Source organism: Andrena cerasifolii, chromosome 11, assembly GCF_050908995.1.
Source record: "Andrena cerasifolii isolate SP2316 chromosome 11, iyAndCera1_principal, whole genome shotgun sequence".
In the NCBI taxonomy this organism is placed as follows: domain Eukaryota; kingdom Metazoa; phylum Arthropoda; class Insecta; order Hymenoptera; family Andrenidae; genus Andrena; species Andrena cerasifolii.
The window spans coordinates 9079463-9098481 of NC_135128.1; the positions used below are offsets into that span (position 1 = coordinate 9079463).

The 19019-nt window shown below is 50.1% G+C and overlaps 2 protein-coding genes across 9 annotated transcripts in view; both read left to right on the top strand.

Moving 5' to 3' along the window:
- Nucleotides 1–5360, top strand: part of Hr38 (Hormone receptor-like in 38) — a 45883-nt gene extending 40523 nt beyond the window's left edge. For all 5 annotated transcript variants that reach the window (XM_076823325.1, XM_076823323.1, XM_076823322.1 and 2 more), the window contains exon 8: nucleotides 409–5360. In XM_076823325.1, coding sequence (XP_076679440.1) covers nucleotides 409–665 — 257 coding nt within the window. In that variant the 3' untranslated portion in view covers nucleotides 666–5360. The remainder of the gene's footprint in view (nucleotides 1–408) is intronic.
- Nucleotides 5361–6385: 1025 nt separating this feature from the next.
- On the top strand, nucleotides 6386–19002 carry Fs(2)ket (Importin subunit beta Fs(2)Ket). Of its 4 annotated transcripts, XR_013086758.1 has the most exons (7): nucleotides 6387–6861; nucleotides 7462–7520; nucleotides 7608–7790; nucleotides 7872–8225; nucleotides 8305–10316; nucleotides 11009–14078; nucleotides 14112–16053. XR_013086758.1 is itself a non-coding variant. In XM_076823321.1 (6 exons), coding segments are annotated over exons 1-6 (2670 nt in total). In that variant the 5' UTR covers nucleotides 6386–6800; the 3' UTR covers nucleotides 18865–19002. The 4 variants fall into 4 exon arrangements, 3 of the variants coding, with proteins under 3 accessions (XP_076679436.1, XP_076679433.1, XP_076679435.1); XM_076823321.1 differs by lacking the exons at nucleotides 11009–14078; nucleotides 14112–16053 and adding an exon at nucleotides 18864–19002 and having other exon boundaries at nucleotides 6386–6861; XM_076823320.1 differs by having other exon boundaries at nucleotides 11009–16053.
- The last annotated feature ends 17 nt before the right edge of the window (nucleotides 19003–19019 follow it).

The following is a 19019-nucleotide window of genomic DNA, read 5'->3' on the forward strand; positions in this document are numbered from 1 at the left end:
GATTCTCCGCGCGTGCTGCATGTGCGTGCTCCTTTTCGGGGGCTGCACAGCCGTTGAAATTCGATTGCACGCAACATCGATCTGCCGATTCGGTGGAAAACAAATCAGAGGAAATTCGATAGCTTCTCCAACAAATAGCTCATGAATCCTAGAAATCGCAATCGCTAGAGCTAACAAAAAACTAGTTCATTCCCCCATCACGGTTTTCACAAAGCTGGTTTTACCAGGGTGCCTCTGGTTCTCGAATTTTTCTAAGTGTTACCAGCAACGTTTGTCAATCTATAGACACCATCCTCATCGAATATTACTCCAACCAGCCCAAACCAACTACCCAGTCCTAAATTCGTTACCCATGTCTGTACGGCGAACGTCTGATACAAACGCGAACGTTTCCACTTGGGATTGCAGAAAGGTACGGCCTGAAGGAGCCCCATCGCATGGAGCAGCTGCAGATGAAGATCATATCCTCCCTCCGCGACCACGTCACCTACAACGCCGAGGCGCAGAGGAAGGCGCACTACCTGTCCCGTCTGCTAAGCAAACTCCCAGAGCTGAGGAGCCTGTCGATGCAGGGGCTCCAGCGCATCTTCTACCTGAAGCTGGAGGACCTGGTGCCAGCACCGCCGCTGATCGAGACGATGTTCGTCGGCAGCCTGCCGTTCTAATCGCCTTCCGGTCGGCTATCGTCGCGTCGAACAATTTCGCTCTGAGTTCCGTGCGGTTGCGTTACACGATTAAGTTTCCTTAGCTCTGTACGTAGTTTCTACTATCTTGTTGCGTGTATCCTCTCATGGTTTTCACGAGTGTGGTCGCTCGTCGACGCGGCTCGAATGGACACGATGGGTGTGCGGATCCTCTCCGACTCGATCGTCCCCCGCCGAGACGTTCACGGACGTTCAAGGGACGCGTGTGCTGTGCGTGGCGCGAGTGACCGTTTGCGTGGATGCGCGGCCGAGGCGGAGGACATTTCGCGACGCTAGATTTAAGACAAAGTTCCCTTGCGTGCGTGTGGTGCGAGAAAGAGAGACGCGTGAATGTTCGGGCGCGTGGCTTCGCGATGCGTCAGGCGGCAGGTGTTACTGCCCGGCGCGACAACTGTTACTATTGTTACTACTATTACTACCGCTATTACTACTCTAACGCTGTACCGCGTACGGCTGCTCTTGCTATCGAAAGTACAGGCGCCCAAGCAATCGAAGGTCGGCCGGGACTCCCCGCGGGTCGTCGAGGCGGAGGTAGCGACGAAACGAACGGTGGACATCCCTCGCTGTCGTTCCGCGGCGAAAAGGTTCGCGAGGACGGGGATGCGTAACGGGGCGCGTGATTTTCCAAGCTGGCGATTCGTCCAGAGGCTACGCTAATTCTCGCAAAACGGTGCACAAAAAGGAACACGAAGAAGAAGAAGAAGAAAAAAAAAGAACGTACACACGAATTTTTATCACTTTTCTACTTACTTTATATAAGTCGCCACGTCAACGAACAACCACGGTTTCCTTTCATCGCTCGCGAGCCTGGCCCTCGATGATCCACAGGGGACGGCCGAGCCTGCTACTTCGGTAACAGAAATCTACTTATCCGTCGGTGACGAGGAGGAGGCGCATTCGCAACATATCGGAGCAACGGCGGAAGAGCGGACCCGCAGAGATTCCGTCGCTGGTTCCCCTTCGAATCTTCGCTCTTCCGTGTTGTCGGCGTAGACGTAGGGCGTGACTCCGCGATCGCACTCGATCGTGTCGCGATGATGCTAAAGTACCGTGTCGCGTCCTTCTCACAACCCTTCTCCCCCGTTATCCGTTCGAATACGCGTAGCCCTTAGGTTGGAGGCTTCTCGGTGTGCCACACCCGTCCCGCGATCACACGGGGTTTAGTATCATTGAAAGCACGCGAGTGTCTTCCAAGTCACGCGTTCAGGTCGAGACCGCTCGGCCCCACAATTTACCACTATTCTTGCGTTAATGTGATTTTAGACAGCTAAGGGAGAGAAAGAATGAGACAGGGCCCCAGCTGAGGCAACCTGCCGGCAGGCAACGACGCACGATGCGAAGGTAATAAGGAGACAGAGGAGAACGGTGCCGCGGGTCATCGCCTCCGGCAGGGTGTGCAGCGCGACGGGGCCCGGCATAAAGTTACCTATTACGTTACGACATTTATTTTTAATCAAACTAACGTAGAAAGTCCTATTTATACGTATACCGCGCCGTTGCTACTACTTATACTTACTACTTACTACTACTATTACTTACTTACTACTTACCGCTAGCGTTACTATCTAACGGCGTCACTATCGCTGCTACCACTGTTACCATCCACTACCTTCTTACCACCACCTTGTGTTACCAATCGCCCGCTACTGCGTAAGAATCGCCGATCGACGTTAAGCACACACTTCGCCAGTCCCCCCGCCTGGGAATCGTGGACTCGGATCGACCTGCCGAGGGTCGATCAAAGGGCTCGACGATTCGAGGAGGGCCACGATTTCGTCTATCTTTAACCCCTCAGGAGGCTTACCGATGCGATCAATAAGCGGCTGTCGCTCGTGGTCGCCGCGAAATTGACGCAACCACATGGAAGGGTCTCCAGGAATAGCCGCCCTAACTCTTCGGCAATAACACTTTCCTCTTTTGCGTGCATGTTACTTGTCGACTCGTTTAAAAGTACAGCTCGGTAAGCCGATCCGAAGCGGCTCAGCGCTTACACGGGATGATGACTCGGGAGCATCACAGCGTTAACGTTTTAGAGCACCTAATCAGAAGACGACGCTCCGCGCGGCCGCCACGTGGAGCCGGCTATCTTAAGCAGGAACACGTTTAAATACATGTATGTGCACAATAGGTATAAAAGTAAATTACGTGTGTATACGTTATCTCTAACGCCGTGTGTATCCGCAAATGTTCGACGCTTCAACAGGGGAACGTCTCGCTTCGGGGCCTGGCGATCCACGCGATCGACGGCCCCGAGACGGACCCGTTCTTCCTCGATCTCTGCGCTGAATATGGTTCCTCTGAAAGATGGATCTTACTTTTCTTTTTTTTTTATACTGCCCATTCGGGCGCTGTTTCATCGCGTGAGAAGTATTAAAATCGCTCGCCTTCGCGCAAGAACTATCGTTAGCACGCGCGGTCTGCCGTTGCGGAGTGACGCGCGGGGATCAGCGCGGAGCTTCGTTTAGAGATTCGGATCTTACGAGCTTACTCTTACGAAAGCTCCTCCGCCTGTTTCCTCAGCGCGAGCAGAGCTTCAGTCCGCGTTTGCTAAAACGTTTGCGGATGGATACGATCGCAGGTGTACGGAGAAAACGAACAAACAAACGCCCGGGAGGAAAGCAAGGTACAAGGATCGGGGAGGTCCGCGCCAGGCGCGTCCTTTCCCGATCGAAATTAGGATAACGCGGGCGGAAGCGTGCGGTCCCGGAAGCCGCGTGGCCGCCACGTTCGGCCGGGAGCAATCGAGAATTTCTAATTAGCGATAATGGGCTTGGATGCGCGTTACGAAAGAGGACCCGTTCGCTTCCTCCGCGTGTACAGGGCGCGTCGAGTCCAGAGGAGATCCCACAGGCAGCGGGAATTCGTCAAATTAAACGGTGCTATTAGGGTAGGTAATTGCGATTAACGAGCGCTTGATGAATTCGCGAGTTCTTCAGTTCTTACTTCTCGCCGGGAAGGGTATTTTTGTTCCTATTACTTAAGGAAAAGTGATGGAAGCTTTCCGCGACCGTTTCTAATCCCCTATTGGAGTGGAAACGATTAATACAGTGATTAACGTGCTCCGGTTACGGTTCCACAGGGATCTTCCCTGGACTCGACCCGCCGACTAGCGATGTATTATTTTATACGATGCTGCAGCGATGTGATTCGCGAGGCGACATGTAAAAAGAAGATAAAAACGAAGTAACAAAAACAGAAGACAAAGCGACGAGGGTGTAGAAAGAGGCAGGATAGACGGAAGGAGATGATACGGGGATCTCGGATCGTTCGAGCGTAGAAATATCTCGACGGAGGACGAGATCGCCGGACTATTGTTGTTAATTAATTGTCATCTGCTGTAACGAACAACGGTCGACTCCGTTAGGTGTACTATCCTCTTCCCTCGATGTAACAATAAATGTTCAGTCAACGGATAATTTCAGATTTTTTTTTTCGAAGTTTTTTTTTCCGTTAATAAATTAATTCTTGATTAATCAGTCGCTGTCTGTCGTTCTCGATTACTCGCTGGGAAGTGGTGATCGTCACTCGCTCCCTTATCCGTCCACTGATTGGGGGTAGCGTTGCCAGGCGCATTTGAAATACACGAGCAAACGTCCCCGACGATTTCTCCCTACCCCCTGTCGAATTCTTTTGAGAGATTTCGAGGATAAATAAAGGAACGCGGGAATCGAAGAATTGTGGCGGATTCTCGTTTACGCGCGGACATTTCTACAACCGATCGATCCGTACTCCGCCGAATACGAATGTCTGCGGATACAGCGTGCGATAAACGCGCGATAACGCCGCCACGCAGCGGAAGCGGAAGACGTGTCGCGCCGAAAGTAAATTTACGAATTTATACACCGGCGAATGTGTATCCGCCAGCGATATGTCGGCGAAACTCGGTGACGGTCGTCGACCACGTGGGAAGGATCCGTCGGGAGTGAACGAGCCCCGTTCTCGAAGCGATGCCAGCGATCGGGGGTGGTTCGCGAATGCGGTGGGAAAGGATAACGGATAAACGAGTGTCGATCGATCGTCGACATATTGACGGCCGTACAATTGAAAAGGAGGTGCGTACAATTCAAAACGATCCCTAGCTCGCCGATGATCTTGCCGATCGATCTGTGTTCTCCTTGCAATATTTCTTCTTCGGCGACGACAATAAAAGGAATTGCAAAAGGAAGTTTCCCGATCACCGGCCTTTTCACCCCTACGACCGTCGATAACTGAGAAACGGAAACGTTATACACTCTTAAATATTGCAAAGTATCCCACTCGAGTTGTTTACACGCGCGCACATTCACGAAACCTTCTTTCCGCGGCCTGATTCTCTGAGCCACACAATCACAGTTCCCTCTCGCTTGGATAATATATATGATACAATATAATATATACATACACATACTTATAAATATATATATATATATATATAAATATAATGATTAATATATATAAATATAAATAAAGAAATATATTATATATATACTTTCGATATGCGATGAAGAAAGCAAGTTCAAAGGCACGACGCGAGAGAAAACATTGTGACCATTATATTTTATAAATAAAGAAAATTGACATGTGATATAGATGGTAAGGCACGCGGACGATGCGTTGCGATGCATTACGAAAGCAAATGTATTCTGTATATCGTTTCATTAAATCTATTAAAATAACCGACCATCCTTTTTCCTTTCAGTTACAGTACCCTGACGCGTTTCCAAGACATTGTACCCCTTTGCCAGCTCTCGCAACGAAACAGGTATACGGAGGCCTGCCAATAGCGTGGAGGGAATGGGATCCGTGTTCGAGGGTCCCGGCGACTTTACATAAAGTGCACCTGGTGCTTAATACCAGCCTCGGGATCTCAAGCTCTCGCTGTGCTTCTTTTGCCATTTCAGCGTAACAGTACGACTGACGATCTGTTACGATTCTTCTATATTTATTTTATGAAAGACGACAGTCCAGGCAAAGCCTTTTTTGCGGAATATTATACAGTACACCCTTCTATCTTACTACCACAAATCTCAACTATAATTCAGTGCAAGAGCTGTGGTAGAAACATGCAGTAATCAGATACCAGTGTTTCCCTTTCAGAGAGCACATGACTGGGTCAAGAGCAGGATGAGACCTTGACACAAGCCATGAGCCCTCGTGCGTGAGCATCAGGCGGTGGCTATCGACTGCAAGATGATTTATGTGAATGCTTAAGGTAAGAGGGTCCGAAAGGATATCAAGGAACCCGATTGGTATTGTCAAGGAGTAGGGATTTTATTCCCGAAACACCTGGCTACAGAATGAGGAGAGCAAGTCTTCCGTGAAGAGGCCTGCGATAAAGCACGCAGCATTTACCCTCGAATCTTAAATGAGATGCAAGTACTTTTCAAATTACTATAGAAACTGCGCACAGTTATTTACCCTTATACGAATTCGCACATAAAAATCTAAAAGAATAGTACTCCAGCATTGATCCAGATGAAAAAACACCTTCAAGCGGCGTAAATTACGAAGACAATCAGCGATAATGTTATACCCCGCAGCAGCACGGTGTACAGCACGCGTTAAACGCTTTCAAATTTCGCTGGCATAACGGTTGGGCGTACCGCGCATATGCGGGGGCGCCAGTGTCGCCGGCAGATGGCGCTCGGGGTCGCGGAGTACGCGTGCGCGAAACAAATTCTGCCGACGCGCAGAGAAAATAGTCCGCGCTCGAGGAGACACGACGATCGCTCGAAGAAACGTGACTCTCGTGACAGTGGTTTTGCAACGTTCATGTGATCCAGCCAGATCGACGAGCGGGTAGGCCGATCAACGGTGGATAGTAATACACGTGCTCCGTCGTTGTTTTAACGATCCGAAGAGGGGTTCCCGTGGCGAGCGGTGGGCGCGAGAATATCAAAGGGCACGGGTATCACTACGCCGCACGTTGTGTGGAAGGAAGCAGAGCTCGAGCACTGGCAGGAAGTGGGTAGAAGGGGGGTACGTCGTCGAGCCAGTTGATTCGGTGGTGGCTACATGTGGCTGTCCGCCGGTCGCGACAAGGAGACATTTCCTATCAGGGCATAAAAAGTTACGTATCCAACGACGGTAATCGATAGCTGAAAAGTAGCCGAAATCATGCAGATGGACCCGACGACGGTGCAACTGATCCAGGTTCTCGAAAGAACCGTCTCGTCAGGTGAGAGTCCCTCCTCGTTTGATTTTAATCGAGCACTCGGTGCCCGACCTCTGGCGACATCATGAAACCGAGAGTAATTTCTCCCGGCCGCGTCTCGTTCCCCTTGACCTTCCTATCGGCCCGATTCCGCGGAAAGGTAGCGATACCGATGCTTCGCGAATCTTCGCCGTGTTCGCGACCTTGCCTGCAAAAGTATAGTCCTATCGCTCGCGCGTCCCTTTTGTATTCCGTCCCGGTGCGCCCGCCGAGCACGCCGATATCTTCGTTCCTTCTTTTTCCCCGGCTATCTTCCCGAAGCTGCTCGATATCGATGTGCTCGTATTTTATCGGGATCTGTCGCTTGAACGATAGCACGCCGTATTCGCGGTCTGCTTGGCTGTTGCTAGGGGCTTTGTTCGCGGCCGGGAAAGTATTGTCCCGTGTGACGGTTACTCGCGCTGCACGTCCCCGTTGTCGGTTGGCACGATGAGCACGGGTGCATCGTGCTTCTATAACCTCTACCGTCGCCGTCGAAAGCCCCGCGGCACGATATTCGCCGCGCGACCGCCCCGAAAAATCCACGATCTTTAATTACGGCTTATTCCCCGCCTGGGTTTTCAGACAAAAATGAGCTGAAGGCGGCTCTGAACTTTTTGGAGCATGCGGCACAAACTAATCTCGTAAGTTATCTATTTCCGTCAACAGATGCTTTTTCATCGGGACAATGGAGACGTAGAAAGACTGTTTTCTGAATTGTATATTTTTAGCATGAGTTCTTGCAACGACTCAGCGGCGTGCTGGTTACTGCCGCTGCGAGCCCTGTCGCCCGCATGGCGGCGGGTCTTCAGCTCAAAAATCAACTTACGTCCAAAGATCCCCAGATGAAGTTCCAATATCAGCAACGCTGGCTCGAGATTCCTGTGGAAATCAGGGAGTTTATCAAGAAAAATGTAAGCCGCCGGTTCTGGCGATACTCTTGCGTGTAACATCGGGGGTTTATTAAAATGTTGGGAATTGCGTTCTGCCGGTAGATTTTGGGAGCGCTCGGTACGGAGAACAATAGGCCCAGCTCGGCGGCACAATGCGTGGCATACGTCGCTGTTGCCGAATTGCCTGTCGGCCAGTGGGGCGATATTATTCAGCGACTAGTCAGCAATGTTGCGAATCCAATCAGCACGGAGATGATGAAAGAGGCGACGCTGGAAACCATCGGTTACATTTGCCAAGAAATAGAAAGCGATGTTCTGGTGCCTCAATCCAATCAAATCCTCACAGCGATTATCCATGGCATGAAAGGGTCCAGTACCTCGAATCACGTCCGCCTCGCAGCCACCAGCGCGCTTTACAACTCCTTAGAGTTTACCAAAGGGAATTTCGAGATAGAGGTTAGTATCGTTTAGATAGTTATTCGCACGGTTTTGGCGTACAACAGAAGTTCCATGTCTGGATTCTTTGCATGTACAGTCGGAGAGAAACTTCATCATGGAAGTGGTGTGCGAGGCAACGCAGTCTATGAACACGCAGGTCAAAGTAGCCGCTTTACAGTGTCTTGTGAAAATTATGTCCCTGTATTATCAATATATGGAGCCGTACATGGCTCCGGCGCTCTTTCCTATTACCCTGGAGGCCATGAAATCCGACATAGATGAGGTTGCACTGCAAGGAATTGAGTTCTGGTCGAACGTGTCGGAAGAAGAAGTCGATCTGTCCATGGAGGAGGGTGAAGCTACCGAGGGTGGACGGCCGCTGGTAAAAGTATCGAAGCATTACGCGAAGGGTGCTTTGCAGTTCCTGGTACCTGTTTTGATAAAGAAGCTGACCAAGCAAGAGGAGTTCGATGACGAGGACGATTGGAATCCCTCAAAAGCGGCCGGAGTGTGTTTGATGTTGCTGTCCTCGTGCTGCGAGGAGGACATCGTTCAATTCGTTCTTCCATTCGTCAAGAATAACATTAAGAGTCCAGACTGGAGGTATCGGGACGCTGCCGTGATGGCTTTCGGATCGATCCTTGGCGGCTTGGACGTGGCTACCGTTAAACCACTGGTGGAGCAAGCCTTGCCCACGCTCATCGGGTTGATGTACGACACTAGCGTCGCTGTGAGGGACACGGTCGCATGGGCGTTCGGTCGGATCTGCGATCTCATACCAGAGGCAGTAATCAACGAGACGTTCTTGAAGCCTCTGCTAGAAGCCTTGATAAACGGTTTAAAGGCCGAGCCACGCGTGGCAGCGAACGTTTGCTGGGCGTTTACGGGACTGGCGATGGCCAGCTACGAGTCCGCGGAGACTGCCGAGAACGGGCAGCCAGAAACTTACTGCATGTCTCAATTCTTCGATTTCATCATCGAACGGCTATTGGAAACCACGGATCGGCCGGATGGAGCACAAGCTAATCTGAGGTCGGCCGCGTACGAGGCCTTGATGGAGATGGTGAAGAACTCTCCGCGCGATTGCTACGTAACCGTGCAGAAGACGACGATGGTGATCTTAGAGAGGTTGCAGCAGGTACTGCAAATGGAAACGCATATCCACACCCACTCGGATCGAACCCAGTACAACGATCTACAGTCCTTGCTGTGCGCCACTCTGCAATCCATACTGCGCAAAGTCACTCCGGAGGATGCTCCTCAAATATCCGACGTGATCATGACGGCGTTGCTGTCCATGTTCAACTCCAACACTTGCAAAGCGGAGGGCGTGCAGGAAGACGCCCTCATGGCGGTCTCGACCCTGGTCGAGGTGTTGGGAGAGGGTTTCCTCAAGTACATGGACGCGTTCAAGCCGTACCTCTGTCTGGGCTTGAAGAACCACGCCGAGTATCAAGTCTGCTGCGCCGCCGTGGGCCTCACGGGCGATATCTGCCGCGCTCTGAAGAACAAGATGCTACCCTATTGCGACGAGATCATGACGCTTTTGCTAGAGAATCTTGGCAACAACACGGTCCATCGCTCCGTGAAGCCTCAGATCTTCTCCGTTTTCGGCGACATCGCGCTTAGTATCGGGCCCGAGTTCAAGAAGTACTTGGACGTGGTGTTGCAGACGTTGGCACAGGCCTCTCAGGCGGAGGTCGACAGGAACGATTACGACATGATCGATTACCTGAACGAGCTGCGCGAGGGCGTCCTAGAAGCTTACACAGGTATAGTGCAGGGATTGCGCGGCGATATGGCGAACCCGTGCCCGGATGCTGCAGTCGCGCTTGTGGAGCCGCACGTGCCCTTCATCATTCAGTTCATCACCACGATAGCTCAGGACCGCGAACACTCCGATGGCAATGTGTCCGCCTCTGTTGGTCTGTTGGGTGACTTGGTCACTGTATTTGGAGTGAAACTGTTGCCAATAGTGGAGACTGGACCACTCACCGATCTCGTCACTAAGGGTAGACGATCGCGCTCTCAGAAGACCAAGACCCTGGCCACTTGGGCAGCCAAAGAGATTCGAAAGCTCAAGAATGATGCCAACTCCACGTCCAGTTGGTGAGTAATTACTTTCATTTCATCGATACATTATTCTTTCTCTCCTCGTTTCTTTAATTCTCTTATATTACTCCATATCCGTGTGAACGATGTGTGGTGCGTGTACTCAACCGTATTTTACCCATATCTACTCGTCACTCATTAATCACTCTGCTCATCCATTTTCTACTATGTCCTTTTCCACCCGATGCTACTACTGTACCATCGGCTCGATCCAATTGAAAGAGATTCTTAATGATACAAGATTAATAGGGCAAAGACACGCAAGAAAGAGGATGCGTGGATACAGAGTTCTGAAGAGCAGGGACGCTTAAGAGTAGGGTATGGTAATCGAACCAGGTGCACTACGCGAAGGAATTCACGGTACAGCCATAATAGGGGTGAATTCTTGCGCAGAAATAAGCAAAACAAAATTTTTATTCTTCACCCTCGACTTATCTTTGCGCAAGAAATCGCCCCTCCTCTCCCCAATAGTACCACGCATTTGTCCCCGCCCTTTGTAGTAGTAAATTTCGTACGTTGCTCTATATTATCGCCCCCTTTTCTATTGCCCCTTTCGATACGCGCGCAGGTACGTGCACTCGACAAAGAAACCCCCAATCTAAAAAAAAAAATACCAAAAAAAAAAAACAGTATCTTAACCACCGGTGAGCGACGGTTATTGATATTTGGCTCGCTTTTGTTGTTTACAGATCACCCCACGGTTGTACTGTCGTGCAATTTGATTTGACTAGAAAGCTATCAAACACAATAGAAAGACGACAAGATTGGATGGTGCGGATGCGAGTTGATGGATGTGCGTGAGCGTTCCGAAGCGATGACGATGATGGGGTGAGATGAGTCTGCACGTGTCCCTGTCTGGCGACGGTATGTTCGAGATACCGACGTCCGAGCGCAGCCCAAAAAATCTAATAATACGGTCGAGAGAAAGAAAAAAAAAAATTTAAGATTACCTGTCTGCCTGCCCGGATGCCGAGACCACGGATGATGAGGAGTGCAAGTGGATGTTGCCGATGAATGAGCGCCAAGGCCGAAGCCTGCCGAGATGATGTTCCGGTGATGCAAGTATGCCTGATAACGAGCCTGGGGCTTCTATCCGCGTGACTGAGAAGTTGCACCTGAGCTTTAAAGGACGACTTCGATGGACGGTGATCGTGGCCAGTGAGAGAGGGAGAGAGAAAGGGAGAGAGAGAAAGAGTGAGATGAACGGAAGAGGACACGAGAGAATGCGACAGGGAGACCAAGAGAGATTGTACAGTTGAACGAGAGAGTATGTTGTTTTTTTTTATCATGTATGTAAGCGTGAGTGGGAGAGAGAGTCGTTGAAATAAATATCGTTGTCACCAATGAAAGAACGCTCGAGTCTGGGAGAGAAAGTGTTTAATATGCCCGTTGTTGAAGAGCTCTAGTCCCGTCTAAAGCTTGTCAGCGAAGCGTTGCACGACGTTTCGAGATTTCTCGCTTAACGATCGCGTCGCCTCCTCGGGAGCAATCGAGGAGCGTCATTGGTCCTGAACGGTCGTTGACGCGATTCGAACGGTCGAACCTAAATAAAATGATTGCCGAAAGCGACGCGCGAAAGTGAACAGTGAGAGAGCGAATGGAAGGAAGAGAGAGAGAGAGAGAGAGTAAAAGAGAGCTAGAGAGAAAGAGAGTGTGAACGTCGAGAGATCGTGAGAAAAAAAAGGGGAAGATTTTTTGACAGATAAGAAAACTGCTGAGAGAGACCCCCTGGTCCGATCGTGCTGCGCGAGAATCTAAAACGATCAGTTGTAGTATGATGATGTGTATGTTACTTTTCCCCGTATGTGAATGTCCGTTGCTGTTGATTCATTAAAATTAATATTTTGCTGGCATAAGTTATTGAGTTGTACCGAAGTCCTCGTCCGGCCTGAACGTTCGCGAAGTGAACGGAAATTTTTGCGAGAAACGTGATATCGAGTGCCCCCCCAGCCCCAAGTGTTATATCCCTCTCCCCTGAGACGTAGCCGAGCGTAGCCCTGCGAATAAACGGAGAATACCGATTTAACGCGATCACGGTGTCGTCGCCGAAGGTAGATCGTCGATCGACGCGGGATGTCGGACGGCAGCTTCTCGCACTAATTGGATGCCTCGATACCCTTGCCCCGGACGCTTCCTCGACGCTCGTCTCTTCCTTCCCGTATCGATGTTCGACGATGTCGATAGAGCGCTTGCTCATGGAAATATTGTCGGGGAAGCTGTCTTCCGGGCATCCGTGTCGTTATCGGAATGGCATTTACTCGAAGATCTGGCGAGCGATTCGAGAGAATCGTACCCCATTCCCGTGTCGAGCGGGACGATCACTGTGATCGCGCTAATCGGATGAACTCCGTCGAACGAAGAAGGTAATTGATATAACCCAGCGCCGTATCGAACTGTACCTCCAGCGGGCTCGTGATAAGAATGAAATAAATCGAATTGCACGCAACGCTGGACATTGGACTCTGGGATATTTCAAATGCCTCGCCACGGAGCTGTTGGGATACTTTTGCTTTCACACGCATACGTACGGTTTTCCCGTTGCACGGAGATTTCGTCCAATCCTGGAGGTGATCGCACAGAGACTACGGACATCTCAGGATCGTTGGACCGCGTGGAGACCTTTTTTTTTTCTTTTTTTTATTTCCCCTCGCCGCAGATTTCGGTAATTCCGCCTCATCTCGAGGGTTAGACGGACTCCGCGATGTTTAGCAACATTTTACGCGAAAGATTAAAGCGGACGGTCGGTCGCTCTAATAATATAATACGAAGTTGCGTCACGTGGCCGAAACGCGGCTGTGGCAGTGCCATGCATTCCAAATACTTTTGCCAGCGGAAGCGCACCGGTGACCGGTTCTTTCGTGATTTTCCACTGTGTTTCAGTAGAGGGTTTTCGTTCTCTCCTACGTTTACCGGGAACGCCTCGTTCGCGGAAGCCTTCGTAGATAGGAAGGGATCGCTGATAATCGCCGCGAGAGATTCGAATTTTAATCTCGAGGAGAACCGCCTGGAAACGGGGCGGAACGTGTTTCTTCGACGTGATCAAATAAAGAGAAACGGAGAAGGAGACCGCGTGCATTGGCGTGACAACGAGGCACAACAAAATGGAAACCAAAAAGAATGAAAAATAGGGGGAGAGAAATAATAAAGGAAACGAGGGAATTGACGAGGGACGACTAAAACTGAAAAGGATGTTTCTTATTGAATTGATTATCTTTTTTACGATTTTACATATCGAGGGAAGGGGAGAAAGTGTCTGCTCCACGTCTGAGTATAAATAAGTATATATACACATATAATTTTTTTACCGTTGCGAACGATATTGCCAAACTTAGCGTGTAAGGGGTCGAAAAATGTCGATTTATAGTTTTTAAAACGAACAAAGGGGTTGGGGTGTGGGGTTGTTGCATAGACTTGGAGCCTAAACCTTCGTCTCTTTGCCGTTCGCGTGAATTCCTTTCGCTGGAGGATCCTTTCGAAATTCCGCCTGACGAAACACGGTGTCTTCCACTCACCGAGCCTCCTCGAAAAACAGCTTCGTCTTTAGCCGCGGCACTAGATATCGTTACCGTCCTCGACCTTTATCGGTCAAGGTACCGGTACCGTGTCCGAATCCAAGAAACGAAAGAGAGAAGAAAAGAAAGACCGAGGCGCAAAGTATCCTTTTTCTTTAACATTCCACGTAGCAGTGAGTAGAGGGAAAGAGAGGAAGGGTGATTCAGAGAGGAGTGAAAGAATGCGTGCAAGGGAGCGAGAGAAAGGGTAGGATTATGCAAGGAAGAGAGAGAGAGAGAGAGAGAGAGAGAGAGAGAGAGAGAGAGAGAGAGAGAGAGTGAGAGAAAGAGAGGAACCACGACGGAGAGGACAGCGGTGCGCGTAATTTTACGCGTCTTCGCAAAAAGAACTCGATCGCTCGCCTGTGCTTCTGATTCGCAAATTAATCAAGAGTTACGTTACAGTCAGCGCGTCTATTTGCGTTCGACAATCTCGTGCGCGGCGATTTTTCGCACCGGCCCGAGATCATCTCGTTATCATCCTCGAAGGAACGTTGCGAGTCACGTTATCAGGTCCGCCCGAGAGGGGAGTGGCTATTTAGCGAGAGCACGAAAAGCGCGAGAGCAGGCGCGAAGGTAGGGATCGGTCGCGGAGAGAAGAGGAAAAGGGTGGGCCCATAGCGCGGGCCCCCCGAAGGTAGGGCGATTGGAAGCCGGGAAAGGAGACGACGGCCGAGCCGTGATCGGAGGCTTAGGGACCGTGTGACGAAGCGGAAACGAGAGGGATACAGACAAATTATATTATAATACGCGACTGTGATCTTTTGGAGAGACTCTCGTGTGCGAGGGGTCGATGTTCTGCCCTTGAAGGGAGCGCGGTTCTCGGCGTCGTTCACGCAGGACGCCACCTCCCCTTTTTTTACAGAACCGATCGCCGATGTTGTCCTCGCGATCCCGAGCGCCGCAATGAACACATGCCTCCCCCGAAGCTTGAAATTATTTTCGTCCGATTTCCTCGTACAAAACGCCAAGCCACGCCGCTAGCCTAACGCGTGCGCGCGTCGCTTATCCGAAAGGGATGAACGGATCCTAGGGATGAGAGGTCGCGAGGCCGAGGGACCCGCCGGGGAGCCGCGCTCCTGGAACGAAACTCATACACGATAAACAAACTTATCGAACTATTAGTTGTTAGCCTTTTCATCGTCGAGAACTCCTAGAGTGCGTGCGATGCTTCAATAAAAGGGGAACGTACGTGAGAGCGTATTAGGTATTATAAGCGTATTAAAAGGCGTGTGCATTACGCTGTATCAGTGATGATGTGCGCTGTGAGCAAGTAAACGCTATTTACTGGCGGGTGTGCTCTGTTGGTTGCGAGTGAGGAGAGCGGAGAGAAAGATTTAATGAACAAAAAAAAAAAAAGAATAATCGAGAGAAAGAAAGGGAGCGAGAGAGAGGGAGAGAAAGGGAGCGAGGATTTTGTTAGCGGAGGGATGATGATGAGAGAGGAGTTGGCTCGTGATTCGCCGTGAATCGCGGCGTCACGTTCGGGAAGGGGCGAATCGTCGATTTGTTACGAAGAAGAAAAACAAATGAGGACAAAACGAACGAAACAAAGAATGAGAGAAAAAGAATAAATAGGGAGAAAAAGAAAGTTATATAAATTTTGTATCGTGACGCGGTAAAGGTCGGAGAACTGTCCGCAAAGCGGGGAATCCATTAAAAATTCTGTGTGGAGGTCACTCGCATCCTTATGCACCTTAGAGCGAATAAAGTGGGGGGAGCAAGTTCCATGGATTTAAATAGACCGTTGAAATAGTATAATATATGAAACTGTCCACGCAGGATCACGGGAGAATTATTTTTGTTGGTGTCAGCGAGTACTGCCGGTGTTGCACAGAGAGTTCTCCGTTCCTCGGTATTCGAAACCGCGGGCGTCGTTGTACGTACGAGACAATATTTTCGATAATATTTTTTAAACGACCGAGTCGCGAAACACGAGGCCAACGTGCGCGTACAAGCTGTTGTTTGTTCCAAAGCGTCAGAAAAATCCGTGCACGGTAATGGGAGGGAGGAGGAGGAGGATCGATGGCCGTGTTCTCCTTGGTGTGCGTGGTGTCTGGCGTGTGGGCCGCGTGTATGTGTGCGTGCGTGTCACGGCGATCCGTATCCTCGATATTTTTTCTTTTCCGCGATTCAGACCACCATTACCGTGCACACCGTGTGATCTAATCCTAAAGAACAAAGAGCGGGGAGAATAATAAATAAGGAGAAAACAAAAAAAAAATAAAACAAAACGTGCAAAAAAAAAAGAAGATAGACGAGGAAAGAGAGAGAGAGAGAGAGAGAGAGAGAGAGAGAGAGAGAGAGAGCGCGCGTGAGAGGATTGAATTTCAATGTGGCGATGCGAGAGAATGCTGTCGAGTGCTGCCGATCGACGATCGGACCAACGTTATATGATTTACGCATATGTGAAGAAATTTTGGGCGATAAACGTGGGCTGAGGCAAAAATGAAGTAAATGAAAGAAATAAACGACAGTGTTGGATGGAGTCCTGTTTCGCCTGCAATGTAACTCGCTCACCCTCTCCATTTTAATTTCTCCTAGCGCTCGATTAATCACGCCGATCGCCCTTTCGAATCAGGATCTCGCGTTGAAGAGGTGCAGGGACAGAGTCGACGCCCCGGGGCCTACTCTTCTTGTATCGTTCAATCCGCATGCACAATGAAATTTCTGACTAGTAGCCGTTACGGAATTCGCGCGATCGCCAAGCGAGCCTCTCGACGCACTCGACAGATTACTTTTTTAATGCGAAATCGAGGATGCTCTTTTCTGCGGGAGGAACGGGCGAGGTCGCCGATCCCGGTTACTGTGAGATATTCAAGGGGGGGGGGGTACGGATGCTCAAAACGAAGGGAGGGTTAATGCGACGAGGAAGCTTTATTTTGCTATGTCGAAGATTTTTACAGAGCGAAATCCAGGCGGGGGGCGCCTTTGCACCCCTCTGGGAGGTTGTTCCTTATGGTGCGGTAGAATAATAGGAGAGGGTGTGGCATACCCACGTTGCGCGGAAACATACAGATTTACGTATCGTGCTCGTTTCGGTTTTCGGTTCTGTGTCAGTCGTGTGGTCTGCGAAGCCTGTGTTTCTCTGTGAAAGATTTCCAAATGACAACGACTATATGTGACTTCGACTACATCGCTTATCTGAATGGCGGAGCGATCGTGGAATGATTGGGAGACGATTCATTGGGAAGCGTGTACAAACGTGTGCGATCGGTCACGTTAATTAGTCTACGGCACTTCTTTACGGGGCGAAGCTTAAGAGAGATAAAGAGATTGCTGCGAAACGAGACTCGTTGCGATCCAAAGATCCGCTGCGAAACACCCCACCCCCACCGCTCACCTTGTTCCCTTACCATTATCCGAAGTAATCTCGTATCTCGTTACGCTTATCGTCCGTCGTCACGCGTAAACATTTAATGTGACCGAATGCACCCACAGTGTGTGCAAGAAGAAACGATTAATACGAATCGCCAAGCGACAGTGCCATACGAGTGTCGAATCATGTCGACTGCTACATCGTAACTTCAATTCGTCGTCTTGACAGAAACGGAAAGAGAGAATGAAAAAAGAAACTGAAGGCATAAGGATAAAGAAAAAAAAAAAAGAAAGAGACACGAATGCGTTGTAACGTCTCGCTTTGAGATCTGTGTACCGAGAAGAAAGCGAGACCGTCTCGGTTCAGCGAGATCTCCGAATCCCGATCGCTGTGGAATGCGAATTGCTTCCTCGTGCGTTGCCACGAAAAATTTTCTGTTCTTTGTTTTCACTCTGGAAAAAAAAAAAAAAATAATGGACGAAAATGCCCAGAATAAAATTCGATTCGAATCTGTACACACGCAGTGATGCCATATTATTACCAGTCGTCGCTCTTGCGTATCGAGTAATCTCTCTCCCATTTAAACCAATCACCTTGACCCCATCGCATTTGACAAGGCAGGATATCTCTGTAGTCGCGGCGAGAATGCGGAAAATTTATCGCCTTAATTGACGCGCAAACACTGAATATCCGGATCGACTCGGGAACGAACAATGGCCCCCCTGTATCCTCTACTCTTTTTCCTTCGCCGATTGGATTAGTTCGGATTAAGACGAAGCCGTACGCCACACGGTGCCAAGAGAAGACACGAATTCTCACGATCTTCAGTATCCACATGGTTAACGAAATTAACGTGAACGAACACCATAGCTTTCCTTTCGTCGGTTCGATTACGACTCGGCAAAAATAATGCGAACGTGTAAGCAGAGCCTGACTTCGCAGACGTCGGGATGAGAATATCGAAGGGGATGCTTGTCAGAAGCTGTGTGCGTTGGTTTCGAGGGAGTAATGTAGAGGAGCCAAACATTTGGACCAAGGGGATGAAAATAACGCTCGGTTGACGATGCGTTGACTGGAAAAGTCACGCGTCGCGCTCGTAGAATGAATCGCGGCCGCCATGCAGCGTGTGTCAGCAGTGTTCCTAATCTCCTCTAAGTACCCTTAACCCAATTGAATTAGAAGGGCACACCCCGTGGCACGCGCCTCCCTCTAAACTCGCTTCGCCCGCATTTCCCCAACCGTCTCTCCGCGCGTGAAACGCGTCGCGAACGTGCGTGGCGGGTCCGTTTTACCGTGGATCAAGCAGAGGAGCCGTAGCCCCAGCCTCCTAGCGATGAGCACTATCGGCGGCTTCGCCATCAAAATTCCGTAGTAACCCGATCTCCCCAGCGCCCAGTGTTTGCAACCGGTCACGGATCGCTTCGTTAACGAAACGAGACGCAAGCGGGAACAGTGGTGATCCGGTTCCGCTGTAAGATAAATTTTCTGCATACTGCCCGAGGTACTCTCTGAATCGTAAATGGTAGACACCCTGTATTCTTTGCTTTTTTTTTGGAACGATGATAACCAGTGCGCTCTAAGGGAGGACTAATAGTCGCGGCCCGGCGTGAATCTCGCGCGGCGACCAAATACATTTTTAATCCACCAGATCGTTTTGGATTCGTGTCTTACCAGAACTCACTAAATCCACTGCGAGAGCCGGCACACTGTCCTAAATACTTTTACCGCCCCGAGACCGTTCCTCGGAGGGCACCCCTCGTTGTTTCACGATCACGAGGGTGGAGAAAGGCCACGGCAGGATGGAACGAATGGCACAGCGCTCGCACCGCC